We start from the raw sequence: 21,645 nt of genomic DNA on the forward strand, positions 1-21,645 counted from the left end.
TTAATTTTTTTTTAACAAAGTAAATTTATCAAGAAACATTAATAAAATGTTCAACTTGACAACAATGCAGGCAGTTGAATTGTTTTTTTTTTATTTCTGAAACTTTGCAATAATTCATATTTTGATTGCCTTTGTTTTTGTTTGCTGCGGATGAATTGATACCTTTCGTGCCACAGGATAAATGATGATGAACTTTCGTTTTGCTCACAATTCGAGGTAATAGCATCACCATCGGTAATATCTAGATTCCAGAGCATACCCTTATTTGCAAGTTCCAATGTATCTCCAAAGAGCCATAAGCTGATGGCCATTTTTTTAGTCCACGTATTCTCATTGTTTGGGCCGGTGTGAAGAATTCATTATCACAAATGGCAAGTACTGTAAAGACCCCTGTTTGAGCCGCTGTCACACCTTGACGATTTAGCCAGCGTATGCCGATTTATGAAAAATTTGTCTAAAACGCTGGCACACGTCGAATACGTTATGGGTACGTTTTGTATACGTTAAGAGCACGCTGAAAAATACTGCCATACGTCATAGTACGCTGGCTTTAAACGTTGTACTTTTGGGTTGTCCTCAAATTTTTGCATGCTTGAAATTTTACGATGTATGCCCGCGTATGACTCACACGTTCTGATTCGCTGGCCATAAGTTGTAGGCACGTTATGCGATCGTTGACGCACGTCGACACACATTACTTGTAAGTTACTCATAAGTCGAAACACATCGAGGTAATGTTTAGCGTACCCGAAACTTATTTCTAACCTATGAGTAACGTTTTGTAAAGCACGCAACACGAACGTTGTTCACACTTCGCAACACGTTACTTGAAAGTTCCTCATCCGTCGAAACACGTCAAAGTAATGTTTAGGGTACCCATGACTTATTTATAACCGATGAGTAACGTGCTTGGGAATTATTTGTAAAGCATGTCCTATGCACAAATACGTATGTAGACGTATTTGACGTCTTCAGGACGACCACAGAACTTACTGAACGCGTTTCTAACTTGCAGATACCATATAATTGCGTATTTGGCAGCGATTAGGGGAATTGGTATGTAAAAAGGGGCTTCGCAGGAGGAACCCGTCTTCTTTTTTAGACTTCATGGTGAGTACATGTCCATGTCATTCCGAGAAATGGAGGATACGGCAAGGCTGAAACGACAATACCTACCTGTCCTCGAACATCAACATGACCTCATCGAGTTGACACTGCACCAGTTGCATGCCAATAGAGCCGGGAGAAGAAGACATGAACGGAGGAGAAGGAACTGGGTCAGACCATGGATCGGGAGGCGACGCCATTACGGCATATATGACCAGATCATGGTGGAACTCCAGAACGAGGACCATGCATCCTTCATCAACTTCCTGTGAATGCCCCCAGCGATGTTCGACGAGCTGCTAGCCAGAGTGGGTCCAAGGATAACCAAGCAGTACACCTTCTCCAGGGATCCGCTTGAGCCTGGCATGAGGCTGGCACTGAGCCTGCTGCTGTTGGTGCCATGACTGCAGTGCTGTGGAAGTGATTTAACTCGTTCAATGGAAACTATTTCAATTGCCGAGCACCAGCGTCCAAAAGCAATAGGCGGGTGACAGCCATTTATTAAAAGTGTAGTTGCAGCCCATGAATAGAAAACCTCACGTAATCGTCGACGATACGCTGCCACGCAATGCATACGTTAGACTATCGTTGGGCATAGGTTGTGGACGCCTAAAACATGCTAATCAATCGTTGGTATAACTTATCTATAAGTTATCGAAGCGTTCTGTGTTCATTACTAGTACATTATGCATTTGTCCAAGTCGTTTTGAATACTTTAAAAACTGAAACAAAAAAATAGTTCATCGTGGGAATGAGAAAAAAAAATTATCCGAAAAGAACATCGAACAATGGTGCAAAGTAGTCTCCTATTCGTGGACGCAACGAGGATCCATCATCACCCACACCCTCCCCATCACGCTCACCTACTACTACTGACATGGACCTACTACTACTACTACTACTACTACTACTATTGACACGCTCACCTAATACTACCACAACTGATACTACTGACATTTACATCTACTCAACATGGAGTCTGGAACACTAATGGGTTCCTCTTGTGAAGCCCATTTGTATATACCAATTCCCCTAAACGCTGCCAAATCGCCATTATACGGTAGATGTAAGTTAGAAACATGTTCAGTAAGTTCTGTGGTCGTCCGGAAGACGTCAATCAAATTCATCTACATACGACAATGTGCGTTTGAGATACGTTACACATCGGTTCAAAGCACGCTACTCAGAGGTTCAAAGCACGTTACTCATAGGTTATAAATTAAGTTTCGGGTATGCTAACCATTACCTCGACGTGTTTCGACTTATGAGTAACTTGCAAGTAACGTGTGTCAACGATCGCGGAGCGTGCCGAGAACTTATGCCAGCGTATGCGGAACTTGTGAGCCACATGTCGTAAAATTTTCAGCATGCTTGAAATTTCACGACGTACTAGACGTACCACGGAATATGACAGCGTACTTCATTGTTTTTCAGCATGCTCCTAAAGGCCCGGTCACACCTTGACGTTTTAGCCAACGTATGCCGATTTTTGAATTTTTTTTTCTAAAACGCTGGCACACGTTGAATACGTTATGGGTAAGTTTTGATAACATTGAGAGCACGCTGAAAAACACTGCCATACGTCGTTGTACGTTGGCTTTAAACGTTGTACTTTTCGGTTGTCCTCAAATTTTTTCATGCTTGAAATTTCACGACGTATGCTGGCGTATGACTCGCACGTTCCGCTACGCTGGCCACAAGTTGTATGCACGGTCTGCGATCGTTGACAGACGTCAACACATGCTACTTGTAAGTTAATCATAAGTTGAGACACGCCGAGGTAATGTTTAGCGTACCCGAAACTTATTTCTAACCTATGATTAACGTGTTGTTGGCACGTTACGCGATCGTTGCCACACATCGACAGACGTTACTTTTAAGTTACTCATAGGCTGAAAGACGTCGGTATAATGATCGTCCTTGCGTCAGCGTCCACGGCCACGGCCAGGACACTTATTTGCAGCATTCTTCAAACTTTTCTTCAGCATGACGAGGATGTTCACACTTCGATGTCTAGCTTGGCTACGATTCCAATTGTCCATCGGCAGCGTCTATTTAAAATAGTCGAGTTTGAGCGTTTTAACACGTTCAGAAGAAACGCTTCAAATTTCCAAACCCCAGCGTCAAAAAACAAAGGCGAGTGACAGCAATTTAAATCGTTCATTGTAAACAATGAAAATAGTTGAGTGGTACCGTTTAAAAGTCGTTGAGTGTAAAAAAATCCAATTGTTGAGCGCAAGCGTCTACTTTCAATAGTGGGGTTTGAGCGATTTAGCACGTTCAATAGAAACGATTAAAATTTCCGAGCGCCAGCGTCAAAAACAAAGGCGAGTGACAGCAATTTAAATCGTTCATTGTAAACAATGAAAATAGCTGAGTGGTACCGTTTAAAAGTCGTTGAGTGTAAAAAAAAATCCAATTGTTGAGCGCAAGCGTCTACTTTCAATAGTGGAGATGCAGCCATTTAAATCGTTGAGTTTATCATTTAAATCGTTAAATCGTTTAACGCAAGGACGATCCATCATAACCCACACCCTCCCCCTCACACTCACCTACTACTGCCAACATGAACAAACTAATACTAATACTGATACTGATACTGTTACTGCTGACATGGACATGGACATCGACTGAAAAAGCACTCGAAAACACTGTTGGGTTCCCCTTTTATGAGCAGCATTTTTATATACCAATTCCCAAAACCGCTGGGAACACGTCTTTATATGGCAGTTGTAAGCTAGAAACACGTTAATTTATTTTTTTTTGTCGACCAGAAGACGTCATTGGAATACGTCTACATACGTCGATGTGTGTTGGGACTACGTAAAGAATTGGTTCAAAGCACGTCAAACATAAGTTAGAAATAAGTTTCGCGTAAAAAAGACATTACCGCGACGTGTTTCGACTTATGAGTAGCTTATAAGTAGCCTTTGTGGACGTGTGTAAGCATCCTCATATCGTGTGTAAAACTTATCCCCATCGCATGCGGAATGTGTGTCATACGCCGAGTACGTCGTAAAATTTTGAACATGTTTAAAATTTCTTGACGTACTCTACTTACTACGACATATGATAGCGTACTTTAGCGTTGTACTCATGTATACCAAACTTACTCATACCGTATTTGACGTGCCCCAACGTTTTAGACACATTTTTCTTAGGTCGGCATACGCTGGCAAGATCGCCAAGGTGTGACCGCGATGTTGACACTTCCATTTCTACGGCAGTTGTGATTCGAATCGTTGTGCGTCAGCCTTTTAATAGGCTACGTCACGACATCGTCGGCGATGCATGCAACGCGCTATGCCGAAGTTAGACTATCGTTGGGCATCGGTTGTGTAGGCCGACAACAGGTTCAGCATTCGTTGGTATAAGTTATCTATAACACAACGAAACGTTCTGTGTCCGTTACCAATGCGTTATAAATAAGACCAAGTCGCTATGAATACATCCGAATCTTTAAAAAAAAACATCAAAAGTTCAACGTAAGCCAGCGTTTTAGGTACATTTTAATACGTTGCCATCGCTGGCTAAAACGTCAAGGTGTGACCGGGCCTTTACATCGGGGATGCGTTGCTCAACGGGGATATGTTGGGGATGCAAATCAAAGCAGTTTTCTCAAAAGGATTAAGGGTGGGGGAGGGGGGTGGTTGTTTCATAAAGTTGCCACTTCGGGTATTATATTTTGCTTTTTACTGATGAGATTACCCTTTTTTGGATTGATGACAGTTGTATTCAACTTACACATATGTATGTATAAAAAAATTACGACATATTTATTGGTTCACGAGTCAGTAAGTGACCACTATATTCGTTATTGGTGTGTGTCTCTGTCTGTCTGTCTGTCTGTCTGTCTGTCTGTCTGTCCTGAGCACAGCTCCGTGTGTTTTGATCCGATCCTGATAAAATTTGGGTGGGAGGTTTATATCATGATCTAGTTGTGTTTTCCTGAGAATGGGCGTGCTGCGCCAATTATGGGTGGAGCCACGCCCAAAAAACATGTGTTTTTAGGTGGTAGCCGGTTTCAAGTTACATCTTTTCTGAGGGGGTTTGTCGAATCTTGCAGGGGTTTCGGTATTTGGTTAGCCCAACGGCACCTGCATAGCTCCACGGAGCTCGATTTTTCATTTTCATCCCAAGGTCAAGGTCACAAGGTCACGAACTTAGAAAATTGCGAATTTTGACATAAAAATCATACGACCGCCCAAACTTTGAGAGCTAGGATGACAATATTTTTTATGCATAATCTTGAGGTCATTCCCCACCTAAAGTCTTGAAACCATTTTGCTCTATCTCGAACACCTTGCCTGTGGCGCCCCCTTCAAGTTTGTTTTTTACGCTGATTTCATCAAAGTATGGATAATCCGAGGAGTGCGAAATGCCATATAGCCTATATGACGTTATATTGTTCCTGGAATGTTCCAGAGGAAGTTTTGCACCGAAGGTCATAATCCTTGACCTTTGACCTTTAAAGTTGACAAAGGTGAAGTTTTCAAAGTTGTGGGAATTAAACCGGGTTTTTGACCTTCTTCGACGAACTAACTCCAATAAGCTATAGCACGTATCCTGTTTCCTTATTTTAATGTCCATAACCTTGTTTTGTGACCTTTAAAGGTTATGCAAAGGTCAAATTTTTGAAAGTTGTTGAACGAAACCGGGGTTTCGACATTTTGCAGCTAATAACCCGTCACCCATACCACATCATGTTGATCATTTTTATAACTTGGTCAAAAATTATCACATTGTCTCATCCTTGACTTCTGAAACAATCTACATCATCAAATACCGCTCGTGAACCATCATCGTCTTCAGACTTGTATTAAAATAAATCTCTTCTGGAAGCGGTCGAAGTTGGTGGAACATCTTCTTCTTCCTCCTTATGTCACAATAAATAAATGTCATTTGTGAGTCTGTGTATAACAACAATCACGCCAAAACTACTGGGCCAATTGCCACCAAACTTGGCACATGGACCAAGTTCGCCCTCGTGGTGAACATGGGCTACTTGTTTTTTTTATTTATGACCATGAATGATGATATCACTAAATTAAATTCTAAACAAGTGCTGGTACATTCAGATTACACCACCCCATGCCAAATTAAAAAAAAAACAATCATCCAGCTTGTGACCGCCAGGGTGCTTTTGGTGCCTGGCAATTCCACCTTGCAGTGCATGGAGTCGGAATTGGGAGGGAGTGGTGTACAATAATTGATTGATTAATTGCAAAATTAAAATAAATTAATAATTGTAAAATAATTAATTTCTTAATCGAGTGGCTGATCGCATAACTTAACCACCACTGTTTCATCCGAATCAATAACTTTTTAAAAATTAAGTAATCAATCGAAAAATTAAATAATTTATTTATTAAATAATAAATCAAAAATACCCTTCAAAGCCAAATCACTTGTTCACTATGGTGTCCAAATATCAGCTTCCTTGCTTAAAAGGTGCCTGAGATATTGCCATGATGAGAAATAAAATAAATAAGTAATTAATAAATCGAAAAAAAATTAAGTAATTAATTGATTAATAAAAAAGTATAAAAAATACTATTTTTGCCAAAGCACATCTTCACTTTTGTACCTAAATTTTAGCTTCCAAGCTCAAAGGATGGCTGAGATATCGCCCGGACAATCAAACAAACAAAAACAAGAAAACAAACAAATGGAGTAAAAACAGAGTACTTACTTCGGTGCCCAGCGATGGCGCCATGCATCGCCTGGATATGAAATTGGGAAGGAGCGCTGTACTGTTATATAGTGGCGGTTTGTGGGCATGGCCTTTGTCTCCAGTTCTCATTAGTTTAAACGAGTCTTGAGTTTGAGCTCCGTTGGCTGCTGAATTAACACCAGGTGGGCTGCTGTATTAGAACTGAATTAACACGAGGTTGGTGAAATGAGTACCAGTGTACTGGTAATAGGGGGACAGCATTGGTGTCATAGTCACGCCCCAACAGAATCAGCTACCTGGCAGCCAAGCTGCCATACACACGAAGAAGAAGAATACGAAGAAGGAAGAATGGCTGGATTTACCGAAAGTTCAGGTTAGTTATGTTTATTTGTAGTTGTGTTCTTTTCAAGAGCTTCCTTTTGATTGTAAACTGCCGGGGTGTTTGTGTTTGGGTGGAAAAGCTCTTTGGCTGGAATTTAGCCCTGTTTACCACCCCCTTCACCCCCTCCCCCCAGGATTGTGGAGTGTGGGGGTTCAATGGTTATTTATCTGGTCCATCCATGCCGCCCTCCCTGCCTCCCCGGCCTAGCCACTGCCTCTCCAATTCTCCTCCACCCCAGCCCTCAAACTCTCCAACACCCCCACCCTGGCAGCTCTCACACCCCTCCAACTCTCTTACCCCCACCTCTCTCAATTTTTCTCCTGAGCAATGCCAGGTACCCCTGCTAGTCTTCAATAAACGTTGGCACATTTATTGATCAGAGGCAAACTTAATAACCCGGCAATAACTTTTATGTGTGAAGCAAAGTGCAGTTGTTCTTTCGGAGATTTTGCGATCTCCCAATTTAGACTTTAGCGATGTATTCTGTCGTCTTTATGAGTCTTGTGAGTTCTGAATACGTTCTAATAAAAGATATGGCTTTTAAAACGTATGTGTGAGTTGAGACGATGAATATCGAGACATATTAATAAGATGATGACGTATTTGCGATACGACATAAAAAGAGGCGACGTAAACCGGGGTATTACTGCATGGTTTTTGGTTATCGCAAGTGGGAAATGAAAAGTGGTTAATTCGTTTGACTTCTCTCTGAGCTGCATTTCTTTTCCTCCCCCACACTTTTCTCACTCCTTACTTCAGACCCTAGAGCTGTTCAACAACCTTGTTCGAAGCAGTTTGCGCAACTACTACAATGATCTGGATCTTAAAAATTTTGTGGACTTTGTGCAGGTTGAGGTATGTACCATATTTACTTTTTATTTCAATTTTTTTTTTTTAGCTCTTATACGAGCCTTGACATTGTATATAAAATAAAGAAAACAGAAGAAAAAAAACTGGGAAATATTCGAATTTTTATTTATTTATTAAGTTATCATTTATACTCCCTTCTTGTTACTTTTCATAATCGACATTTTTTTGTGATCGTTTCATTTTGTGTGATATTTCAGGGTGAAATGTTTCTGTAACTTTGTGTTGTTTCATATTAAAAACTATAAGGGCACTCAGTAGAGCGCGTACCTCCGCCACACAATGCCTGATTCGCTAGAACATATTGGGCCTAATAAATTTTGAAATATCATGCAATAGAGCGCATCGTTTTTGGCCCCATCTCTCAATGGTGAAGAATCATTTTGCACAAGGATACACAAGGAAATTAGATACAGGAGGTGGCCATTCGGCCCATCATGCCGGTGCCACATCAACACTGCACCAATTTTATCAACACCGGATCAAAACAAGAAAAATGCAGTTCCCCCCCCCCCCCCCAGAGGGAACATGGGTACACAAAAATACCAGAAGTTGCAAAAAACCAGAGGTTTCATATTCTGGTTATTGTTTAATGTTTTCATTAAACTGAAGGTCTTCAGAGATGGTGTCCATGTTTCCATGCCCTGGATCTAGTTGGTTGCCATTGGCTCACAGGAAGTCCATGCCAATTAAACACGCATGGTGGTTATGTGATTTAATGTGGTAACTGAAATGACAGAACCATTTTGGGTTGCCAGGATCGACAGACATGTGATATATTGCATCCAAACAAGTTAAAATCCTCTTTAGACAAGTCAATTTGCTGTGCTATGCTTTTCTTATCATGCATTCTACTTGCTACTGCCCTCTGTTTGCCAAGCAAAGGGTCGTGTGCTCTGTTTTGAAATATCTTTAAACATTCTTCAATGTTATGCAGCAGCTGACATGAGGCATGTTTTACCACTGAAATAAACAAGTTTCGATTTTCATCATTATAATTGAATGAATGAAGAATTGTAGCATTTACGAACCCGGAGAGCCTCAAAGGAAGAATACATGACAAAATTGATAGCACCCTGAGAAATGGAGTATGATATGGTTATTTATGTGGTTTGGAGTACCAAATGTCATGAAGAGGGTAGCTATAAATAGTGTGTGATAAAGGGTGAATGGGAATTGGCAACGTTTGCCACCTTGAATTATAATGAGCTCCCTTTGAGCAAGGGACTGTCAGTTGTGGCGATGGGAAGTTGTTGGGGGTTGGGACGGAATTGGGTGGGAGGTATGGTTTGCACCGAGATAGGAGTTTGGATGGGGTGTGGGAGAAGCCACCAAAAGAGCAGGTTAATTTCTTACATTTTGGGGTAAATACAGTGGCTTGGGAAAGTATGCCTGGTGTTGGCTTAATGGTTAGGGTGGTGGGCTTGGGATCCTGAGTTCAAATCCCACTCGGCTGTTGAATTAATGCAAGGTGTGGTTGACTCTGCCTGTCATCCTTCCGCGGTCGGCAAAATGAGTGCCAGCTTGCTGGTATCCTGTGTTGGAGTGGCGACACGTCCAGGATTGTACGCAATAGCCGAGGAGACCTCTTAGGCAGCACCAACGCTCTGCACAGAGTGTGGTCCCGATGGATGGATGGATGGAAAAAGTATTGAGATGAAGCAGCATGGTAGTAATTGCCATGCAAGATTATTTATCTGCTGTATTTGAGGATAAAATGTTTTACAAGAGCAATGACGGGGAATTTGAAAACAACAATAGCTGCGAATGCTTTGTTCAAACCGTCTCTTGTGTGGGCTTTACGTTGACGATGTTTCAAAGACAACGATAGAGGTTCATCAACATCCAAGGAGAGGTTAGAATTGAACTACTTGTAAGTAGCCTCTGCTTCTTCATGATTGTGATCGCTGTTTTTGTGAACATACCACCACTGCCATGTTTTTCACAGTACTGTATCTGTGAGCAGCAATGCCATTTTTATTCAGTTTACGTCGACTCGTTTGTCGTTCCTTATTCGTATGACTTTATATTCATGACCTCAGGCCACTTCAGCAAGGAGATATAATTTTTTTTTTTTTTAATGGTGATCTAAGACTCAGTGGAGCGTGCACATAAAACATTCAGGACTAATAAATTAGAGGACATCAGTACACGTTTACATAAATTTGAAAGGGCATTGATAATGGACAAACACAACAATATAAATATTTTATTGTGTTTGTGTGTTATTCTTTCATGGCTGAACCGTAGCACCTCGAGGCCCAACATTTTGGTTGTAGGTACTTCAGAATCTGGGCAAGGTTTGAAGCTACCACACGCTGGCCTTCACATCCATTTTGAAGCCGCCAAAGGCCACCATAAAGTTGATATTGGGTTGTGGGGTCAGGCAGTGCTGCCGAAAGCCCGCGGGCAAAAGGTAACCACCATGAGGCCAATAACTCCATTGCTTTTCAATGTCCAACACATCCCGAAAAACCACCGCCGGGAAAAACTCACCCAGCCGGGCAGCACGTGGCATCCCCATCTTCCCGCCCCCCTCGGCAGCACTGGGTATCCCCTGCCAGTGAGGTGCTGTATATGGCATTTGAACCTGAGTTCCCTGCATAATGAGCCAGTGGTCCAGAAACACAAAACGAGCCAAAATATGTCCACATTTCTTGACGAAAGGCATGTCGATTGTTGTCATGAATGCAATGAGAAATATTAGTGATATGCAATTATGGTGCTATTTCCAAAACTTATTTTTGAATCAGACATTTTATTTTCTTATGTTCGGAGTAAGACGAGCCAACAGGTTGTTTATCCTTTTCATTATTGCCGAATATTGGCTCAGAATTATGGGTAAGAAATATTTTCTGATATAAATAGTAAGCACACCTGGTGTCAAGAAATATATATACATATATATAAAACCAGGGCCCAGAACATGCCTTATGGCATTCTAGCCTTGACAGGGAAAGGCTGGGTGAGAGGATTCCATTGAGAGCCTCATGTTGGCTGCAAGAGTAGAGGATGTCGGTAAGCCAAGTGTGACCTGTCTTCAATGTGTTGGCAACCAATCATACGGCACAGGCCACAATGGCACCTTGACAGATTCTCATTTGGTGAAAAGGGGGCAGTAGTACTGGGGAGATTGTGGTTCTCCTCGTAATCTAGAAAACAAAGAACCCTCCACTGCTGTCTCTCTGATAGGTTTTGCTGCACCGGCATTACTTTCCCTTCTCCCCCCTTGAGAGGGGCTGGGTGAGCCCCAACACACTCGGAGATTAGCCACCCATTTATCTCGGGTTGCACACAATCGCCCCCTGGGAGAGGATCAAGCTGACCTGAACATCTAATCGGCTCTATCTCCATCGATGCAGCAAGATGATGAGTGCCCCCCACCCGACCCCCCCCTTCAACTCTCGTCATTGAAGCTTCCCTGGTAACTGTCTGCCCTGTCAACTTGACAAAGAAACTTAAGTTGACACGGGTATCCTTTTCCACTATTGTACTGGTCCACTCTTGTTGTCGAGTTTAAAGGGACAACTATTTGGATTACCCTCCCAGACCTATTGGTGAATTGAATTTGAGTTGAAGGGTACGCGAAGGTTCATGAACCGCGGAATGTTACAGTTTGAAATGTCAGAATGTTGTAATTTTTAATGATAATCAATTGTTAAGCCGTTTTGTGTTTCCCATTTATGGAAATTCATGCGATGTTGAAGTCGTTAACAATGTGGCCTTGAACCTTTCTTTCCAGCTGTTTACAGGTTGGACATAGTGAAAATGCTTGGACAGAAAGCCAATGGTTTGGAGGGGAGGCAATGTCTTTCAATGTCAAATGAACATTAAAGAGCAAGGACAATTGGTAGTGAGGAAATGACACTGCCAATGGGGGGTAGTGGGTTGAGGAGGCAGTTGGAGGGACTTTTTGCCAGGACCAGTGGATAGAGTGGAGCTGGGCCTGGGGATCTTCTGAGAAATGAAATGGAGAGTGAGGTGGCACCTTTGCATCGACACACCCACACCTGTACAACTTGATTATAAAGACTTCATTTTTCTGTGCTGTATTTTATTAAATAGTATGCTGTTCAGCACCGCTTGGGACCTTGTACGTCCTTCCCATTTTGCTTGGAGAGCCAGTCCTGAGGCATTAGCACTGTGCTCGGAATCAAGGAGGAGTCGGGCTGTTCATTAATGGATGAAGAGCCTCGAGGGCGAAAGGAAGGGCCACAATATCTTGAAGTACAAAATATGAAACCACTTTGGGCAATCGCATTGCAGCAAAAAAAACCAGATGAACTGTATATTCATTGGGTTAAAACTGTAAGCATTTGGCCACCTTGGTCATGGATTAATAACAGTCACAAGGAAGTGAGTGAAATATATTGGATGACTTCCTCATGTTGTCAGTAGTTGTCTTCCTTCCACATTCAACATAACCTATGCATGTAATCTGGATTTTTTTTTTTTATTCTGGGAAAATAATAAATAATAATAATAATAACAATCGGTGATACATATGAAAACCAGGTTGAACAGAACGTTTTGTATCATACTGATAAGCCGGATCTGCATCCGGACGTGAACCAAAATTTAATTGGATTGTTCTTATCATGGAACCAACTTATCCACCAAGTTTTGTCCGAATCCGTCTGTAAGTTTTTGAGATATCGTGCTATCTATGGGTTTTAGCCCCATCACTCAAAGGGGAAGAATCACTTAAAAAAAATTATCGTGTCCGGATCCAGATCTTCACCAAAATGGAAATGGTTCGTCTTTGGCACACACCCAACGTCTCAACCAAGGTTCGTCCAAATTGATCCATGACTTTTTGAGATATCTTGCTCGCAGATAGACGGTTGAAAACATAACTTCTGTCCACCTTAGGTGGCAGAGGTAAAAGTTGCCTCTACAGTCCAAATATCCACAAATTTCCATCGTGTGCTGCCTTTTTGGCTGCTGGTTGCATCATTGGTTAAGGGCGCAGCGATGCTGCTGATGCAGTGCTCCTCTTACCCGGTACACTGGTGCTCATTTCACCAACCTCAGGAGGATGGCAGGCTGAGTCAACCCCCTGGTGTTAATGCAGCAGCCAACAGGGCTCGAACTCAGGACCCTAGGATCCCAAGCCACCACCTTAACCACTAAGCCAACACCAGGCTTCCACAAATTGATTTGATAAAGTACTTGAATTGATTTTAATTTTGAGGTACAAGTTAATAACAGGGGATGGAGAGCTATTGTCGTGGGATGTTCACATCATCTGCTGGTAAATATACAAACTTTTATCTCGTGCTCACGGTTTGCCTCAAAGTAATTATTATTGATTTCCTCGACATCTGCTCCAAAGCGTCTTTTGTTATAGAAAAGTTAAGGCAAAGCAAATTGAGCAGACTATGGTAATTAAAATGACACACAAGAAAAAGAATCAATTTGGCCACGTCATACATAACTTCTTTTGTGTGACGTTTGACCTCATTGACTGATGGAACAGGTGAAGATCTGCTAACTCCTGACATCACAAAAATACATTGCTGCTGGGTCTGGGGTGTGGCTTTCCCTCCAAAATCACTTAATCAGCGACGCCATGACCGAAAAACCTATTTTCGTCAATATCTCAAAAACTATGCATGATAACATGACAAATCGGGTGTCTGCACCCATGTTTTCATGGTCAATGGTTGCAATGGAAACAATTTTAGTGCGAGAAATTTGTGGTTTGCCCTGAAATGTGCATATTGGAGCAACAACGTCTCTCTTGTTGTAATAAGGCAAATAATGAGCTCTTTTACTCCTTTTTTTCAGAAATTCATGTAGTGCCTGCGGGAGGTGGTCCACCACTCTCATCCGACGTAGCATGGCCCTGACAGAACTCTGTGAATTGGTCCATCTTCAACCAGGGGAGGAACCAGCTCATCAGCTGCGGAAATGGAGAAGTCAACGTGACAATGCTGTCATGAATGCAGTCGCCAACACCCTGAACAAAACATGCAACTCATTCGCCACTTATTCTCCTACTGATCTCATCAATGTGCCTTCAGGAACAACAGCGGAGGAAGCAACCAAGACATTTATCCTTGGAACACTGGAATGGGGGGAAAAACGTTGACTGAAGTTCAAGGGAGAGTGCGTGGTTGATGGTTCGCAGTTTCTGAAGCCAGTGGCAAGGGCCAAGATGTTGAGCTTTGCTGCAGAGAATGTAAAGGAATCTAAGACTGCAGTATGGAAAATTAATGCGGCAGAGAGAGTCAGGGATGTCTTTGGATGAATGTTAGCTGTTTCGGTCAAGACAAGCGATGTACTGAACCTGCACCATATTTTTAGCTGCCCCGTCCCTGAGGTGCCCCTTTCGCTCGCCCATAGCGATAGGACTCCCCTTAAGATGAACAAAGCAGCCCTCACAAAAACACTTGAAAGCAGACAGGAAGTTTTTCTCATGGACACCAGTCTTCCCCCAATCACACTCACAGTGATCGATGGTGGCATCATCCTCCATGAAACTGTGCTGCAGCATAGCAAGTCCACTTGCGCAACCATGGCTGTGGATGTTTTGGCGAAGGTTTCTTTGAGTTGTGGAGAGAAAATCCACTTACTATTCAACAAGTCCCAGTCACTATCCATCAAAGATGATAAGCAAAACCTGTACTGTTCAAGTACTCCAAAAGTATTCATCATCACTTGACCTACCCAGGCTTAGTGACAGAGTGGCACAGATTTACTCAAAAAGGGATCAATCAAGGAAGAGTTTACCCAATTCATCATGGAGGAAAGGAAGAAGCCCCAATGTGGGTCAATCCTTGGAAGAGGTTAGGTTCGGTATGGGAGCATGCGCCGGAGGAGAATGTCACTGTGTCCGCTTTCTGTTGGTACTCCAGGGGCCTCCGTCTGGCCATCCCCCAGGCAGATGCCTGTCCCATCCCCATCTCCTTTTGATGTCGATTAACCTGCTGCAACCATGAGGCATGCGGTCGTCTCGTTGGCCTTCTCCACTTACGATGCTCCCTCGCTGAGAGAATCTGGTGAGCAGGCCAGCATTGAGAAATCGAGCCACATGTCCATATGGCCGCAGCTGACATTCACGGACTATACAGGTAACAAATCTCATTTGAGTATCTCTCAGCAACTGCTCGTTGGACACAGTCTGACCAGCGAGAACCAAAGATTCTCCGAAGAGACCTGGTACCGAAGGTGTTAAGTCTTCATCTCAGATCCTTTGTCATAGTCCAAGTCTCACTGCCAGAGAGCAAGACTGGAAGCACCAATGACCTGAAGACTCAGACCTGCATAGGTACCAACAGCACCACACCCCATGATCCAGTGAATCCATGACTCCCCAGGCCAAAACCAGATCTCTATTGACATCCGGCTCACAACCTGCGGAGACAAGAATATCACTGCCAATGTAAGTGAATCTCTCTGTGACCTCAACATCCTCACCACAAACAGGTACAGACAGGACAGCATCATCCAAGATGTCATTGAAAGCCTGGATCTTTGTTTTGACCCAGGAAATTTGTAATCCCAGTGGATCTGATCCCTCATTCAGTGCCTCAAGGGCCCCTACAAGGACATCCAGCGTTTCCACTAGGATGACTGCATCATCTGCAAAATCAAGGTCAGAGGTCTTGACATTTCCAAGCGATGCACCCCAGCTTGATCTCTCTGACATCTTCCCCAAAATCCAGTCCATGCAAGTGTTGAAGAGTGTGGGTGCCAATACACACACCCCTGATGAACTCCAGCAGTAACAACTGGAAATAAGTCTGAGATGGAACCACCACACCTCACAGCACTCTATATACCAGAGTAGAGTTCAGAAATCAGATCGATCAACTTTAGTGACACTTCTTGAAAACAGAGACTCCTCCAGAGGGCAACCCGATTCACTGAATCAAATGCTTTGCGGAGATAAACATAGGCTGCAAGCAACCCTTGCCGAAACTCTCATCTGCGTTCGGTGAGGACCCGGAGAACAACGATACGGTCAATTGTTGATGTCTTTGGTGTAAAGTCCAACTGTTATGGACGCTGGTGCTCAAGCAGGTGGTGGTGAACCCTATGAATAATTATCCTAGCAAATACCTTGCTCGGCACTGAGAGCAGCGTCACACCTCGGTCGTTGTTGCAGTTCTGGCGATTACCCTTCTCTTTCCAAAGAGGGACAATGAGGCTCCTTTTCCAATCAGTTGGGATGATGCCTGTGCTCCAAACAGAGCACATAACTGCATGCAACAATACCATTACAACATTTCCACCAGCCTTGAGAAGTTCAGCGTGGATGCCACAGATCCTTGGGACTTTACCCCTTTTCAACTGGTACACCGCACGGCCTGTGTTTCGACAAATGAAGGTGGTTCACAGGGTCAGCAATAGGGTCAATCAGCAATTGATTGGAGGGTCAGCAATAGGGACAGGAACACCCCTGACATCCAACTCAACAGCTGGTGGATCGGCCTGGTACAGCCGCTCAAAGTAACCGGCCCAGCGAGCCTTTACTTTGGATTTCTCTGTCAAAAATCCATCACCCTCTGCTCAAACAGCATCACACTGAGGGACAGGCTTGGAGGAACGCAATGCACAAATTTATCTGTCAACCGGATGAGAATCACTCATCCATAGGCGATGCTGGAACACTTCACAGATTCCTCGTATGTAGGCCTCCTTGTCTGCCCTCAGCGCACATGTAGTTTTATGCCTCAGCTCCCTGAACAGCTCAGCTCTGCCATTAAGCCTGCCACTGTGACTCTGCTCAATGGTATTCAGTGTCCCTTTAGAGACAAAGTTCCTTTTCGCCTTACGGTGGGTTCCAAGACATCCGCCGGCAACATCAAGGATGGCAGTCTTGAAGGCACTCCACTACTCCTTTGGGATTCCCCACAGCACCCAGACCCCCCAAATCCTGACTCAGCCTGTTTGCAAACTCCTCAGCTACCATCTCGCTGGGATGGTACCATTCTCCTGTATTTGAGCTGCAACTTCAGAGTTGCTACAACAAGCCTGTGGTCTGTATTGAAGAACTGGGCGCTCCGGTAGACCCTGCAGTTCTGAATCATCCTCCAACGACCATCAACGAGCACATGGTCCATCTCCTTTGCTGCACCACCAGCATTGGAATACCACATCCAGCGATGACACTGTTGGCGCTGAAACCATGAACCAGCCACCCTAAGTCCACGACTTCTTGCAAAGTCAAGGAACTTAGTATTATTCTGGTTCACAGTTCCAGACCCATGGGGACTGACACATGTCTCCGAGCCATCCCGATCAGCGCCAGTCGATGTATTGAAATACCCCAAAACTGGAAGAGTATCTCGCCTGGCGCACCCATCAACCACAGACTCGAGCGTGGCATAGAATGTGTCCTTCACAGGGAGATCACTCGCCTCAGTCAGAGCATGTATAAAAATCAGGGAAATAACACCCAGAGTGACGAATCCTCAGTCTCATAATATGCTCGTTGACCAGTGTTACCTCAATTATCATGGGAGTCAACTCTTCGGGCATGGTAACCATCAGAGCGACCAGACCAGTAGAAGGTGTAACCACCAGCCTTGATCTCGCCATTATCCAGTCGCCAAACCTCAGAGAGTGCTAAAATACCACTGTTCCATTGATGGAGCTCAGATGACAGCAGAGACAGGTGAGCATCTTCTCTTAGGGATAGGACATTGCAGGCACCCACCCGAAGGGACTGCCTCAGGTTAACACAAAGAGACTACTCTCTGGTGGACGACACCTCAGCACTACTCCGACACACTCTCCCACAATCTGATCCAGGAATGTTACCCTGTGGTTTCCCTCCTATCAAAGATTGGAGGTCCCAAAGGCTTTGCCCCAATCCCATCATCCAGTGAACTGCCCTGCGAAGGGCAGCTGCACAGGAGGTACTTCCATGGAGTGGGTTTTCAGTTTCCTTTGCGTTTTTGGTGTGTTTTGCAGAGTGAAGTGTTTTACGGTGGCCGGAGTGCAAATCCTGCCACCAACATCTGAGGAAAGGTTACCCACCGCAAAAGGACGTCTGCAGACGCAGTTGGGCACCAGATATGGATGGCTATTGACTCACAAGGAGCTCCTCCGCCCTTTGACAGGTTTTGTTTTTAGTTTCGCTGGGTGTCCATATCCATACACCCTCATCACCAGGAAACCTGGTGGAGGAGACTGTTTCCTCACCCACAACCCGACCATGGAACAGGTTATTACAGATTTACATGATACCCGAAGCAAGTCACAGATCTGATCTGGCCTGACCTGACAATAATCTGATCTGGCCTGACCTTTGAAGAAATCCATTTTATGTTTCACATGGTGTTATGTGCATGGAGATGAAGAAGAACGAGGATGATTTACTGCAAATACAGGAACCTAATCACCTCCAACATCGACACAAAGAGGCTGATACCCTCATTGCCTTTCACGTAAACAGCATTTCCACTGGTTCTGGGAAGGTCCACTGATATGGACGTCTTCATCATTCTGCTTGGGCTTTCTGGAAAATCGGAAAGGATCAACATCATCATGAACTATGGATCTGGCAACGACCGAAGGTACTGTATATCGGTGTCTCTAAAGTAGCTGCCATTCTTGAGAAGAAGCAGCCTAGTATCACTGAAGCACTAATCGGCCTTCATTCCATAACTGGTGTGACTTCACATCGTGTTTCTTCAGAAAGGACAAAGTGATGCCCTTCCAGTGGCTGGAGTCAAATGCATCTCATGTGATGGGGTTAAGAGAGTCCCACAGACTATGGATGGAAGTTGACTCATAACTGCTTTGGACCGGATTGGTACCCAGGAAGTTCAGTCCCAGAGTCGCTCATAGGCCCACCTGTGGATGACAGGGACAGTGTGGGAGCTACGTCCACAAATGATGAGTCGTGAGACAATACTTGGTGTGAGGCCAGTGATGAGAGTGATGGAGAAAACATGCATGCAGAAAAGTACTGTGACAGAATACTGATATTTTCCTTCTGAAGAACAATGGCTCTACAAGTTGCTAAGTTTTAGGATGCACTACACATTTTCTAGCACGAACATTGTTGCCCATTGTAACCATTGACCATAAAACCATTGGTATTGACACCCTATTTGTCATATTATCATGCATCGTTTTTGAGATATTGACCAAAATTGGTTTTTCGGTAATGGCATCACGAATTCGGTGATTTGAGGGAGAAAAGCCACGCCCCAGACCCAGCAGCAATGCATTTTTGTTATGTCGGCGGTGATATGATGTGATGATGGTCCCACGTCCCAGACAATTTTTCTGATGATGGTTCCATCAGTCCATGAGGTCAAACGTTTCGGTGCTTTTAACATAATTATAAGTCCTGGGCTCACGCTCAATGTGGATTGTGTGCTTCAGTTCCATGTTGTGCTCTTTATTGTGACAAAAAATTTATTACTTTTTCCTCTTTTAACCTTCTTACTCTTTTCTCACCTGTATCCATAGTTCCAATGTTGTGGTGCTGATGACTACAAAGACTGGACAGTGAATGAATATCACAACTGTTCCTCACCTGGCAAGGCTGCGTGTGGAGTTCCCTTCTCTTGCTGCAATGTAGCACAGGTACACCCAGCTGTGTGTGTGTGTGTGTGTGTGTGTGTGTGTGTGTGTGTGTGTGTGTGTGTGTGTGTGTGTGTGTGTGTGTGTGTATGTGTGTGTGTGTATGTGTGTGTGTGTGTGTGTGTGTGTGTGTGTGTGTGTGTGTGTGTGTGTGTGTGTGTGTGTGTGTGTGTGTGTGTGTGTGTGTGTGTGTGTGTGTGTGTCTCGATAGAGATGAGACCCTCTTACTGGGGTGGATTACTGAGAAGCAAATGGTCATACCAGTCATTGCTGTATGCATCCTGACCAAGAGGAAATGCCTGCCACACTTCAAGCTGTCTGTGGTACACACAGCAGTTCAAGGAGCTGTCAGGAAATTTAAATTTTAAAAAGGCTCTTATGGCTAAACAGTTGTTGCATTGGCTCCGACTTTGAGGCGTGAGCTGTTTGGGTTCAGGTTATTGAGTATGCTTTCCCAGTACACTCCAGAGAGTGATGAAGGTTCTGTTCCACATTGATGAAGGCCAACTTGCCTGAATTACTTGTCCATGAATGTTCCCTCTCTGGGGTTGACTGGTCTATATATTTGAGAATTTAATTATCTTCCTGTTGTTGGCTGCAGTACCCATGTCTCATAGATGGAGCTTATGCAAATGTTTAGCCAGCAGAGCCTCTTTTAAATTTACAATAGTGTGTGTATATATATATATATATATATACACACACACACACACACACACACACACACACACACACACACACACACACACACACACACACACACACACACACACACACACACGAGGTCAGTCTAAAAAGTAACAGGACTGACTTCACAGAAATTTTATTCCAAAAAATATATTGAAATCACAGCTTGTCCCCTTCAAAATAGTTTACCTCCAGTCTCACACACTTGTCCATCCTCTTCTTCCACTCTTCGATGCACCCCCGGATGGCTTCTTCTGGAATCCTCTGGAGCTCCATCATCACGGACCTTTTGATGGCCTCCACCTCAGGAAATCGGGTCCCCTTGATCACCCCCTTGAGCTTTGGGAATAGGAAAAAATCACAAGGGGCTAAGTCTAGCGAATACAGGGGTTGCTCCAGAGTTGGCACGTTCCTCTCTGCCAGAAACTGTCGGATGCTCAGGGCACTGTGATCAGGGGCGTTGTCATGGTGGAGCACCCAGACGTTGTTCTCCCACAGATCCCTCCTCTTGTCCCAGACTGATCTCATGAGGCGACGGAGGATCTCCTTGTACACGTATTGATTCACTGTTTGACCCTGTGGTAGAAACTCGAAGTGGACGATGCCCTTGATGTTAAAAAACGCGATGAGCATCACCTTGACCTTCGACTTTGACATCCTTGCTTTCTTTGGTCTTGCTGATGCCGGACTTTTCCACTGACGACTCTGCCGTTTGGTCTCGGGATCGTATTCGAATATGCATGATTCATCGCCAGTAATGACTCTCCCGACCAGATCTGGATCATCCTCGAGGCGCTCGATAGTGTCTTGGCAGACAGTGACTCCTTGCTGTTTCTGGTCCTCGGACAACAGCTTGGGGACCATCTTTGCACACACCTTGCGCATTTTGAGATTTTCAGTGATGATGCTCCAGACAGTGTCCTTGTTGATAGAAAGTTCCTCAGCAATCAATTGCACCGTGAGTCGACGATCTGCGTGCACCATTTGCTTCACGCGCTCGATATTGTCCGCCGTTCTGCTCGTTGAAGATCTTCCAGATCGTGGATCGTCTTCAACCTCCTACAGTCCCTCTTTGAACCTCTTGTGCCATTCAAATGTGCATGTTCGTGACATCGCTTATTCCCCGTAGATTTGCTGCAGCATTGCGAAGGATTCGGAAGGTGTTTTGCCAAGCTTGGCAAGAAACTTCAGATTGGCTCTCTGCTCATGACTCATAGCGCGACAACTCAGACGAGACAAAGTGTAGAGCACGACCTGTAAAAAATCACACAATGAGCATAGTCAACCATCACCGATCTTGTATATAGCTGGAATGTTGCTAAAGACTGTAACACAACCCGTTCATTCAAGTTGTGTAAGTGGAGCACACAACAGGCTCAGT

General features: G+C 44.0%; 1 protein-coding gene across 5 annotated transcripts in view; it reads left to right on the top strand.

Annotated features, from left to right (window-relative positions):
* Nucleotides 1-21,645, top strand: part of TSPAN15 (tetraspanin 15) — a 193,236-nt gene that overhangs the window by 87,375 nt on the left and 84,216 nt on the right. For all 5 annotated transcript variants that reach the window (XM_085899577.1, XM_085899581.1, XM_085899576.1 and 2 more), the window contains 2 exons: nt 7,923-8,018; nt 19,464-19,580. In XM_085899577.1, the coding sequence (XP_085755703.1) occupies nt 7,923-8,018; nt 19,464-19,580 (213 nt within the window). The remainder of the gene's footprint in view (nt 1-7,922; nt 8,019-19,463; nt 19,581-21,645) is intronic.

This window comes from Eptatretus burgeri, chromosome 10, assembly GCF_056783735.1.
Source record: "Eptatretus burgeri isolate ZD-2024b chromosome 10, Ebu_testis_v1, whole genome shotgun sequence".
NCBI lineage: Eukaryota > Metazoa > Chordata > Myxini > Myxiniformes > Myxinidae > Eptatretus > Eptatretus burgeri.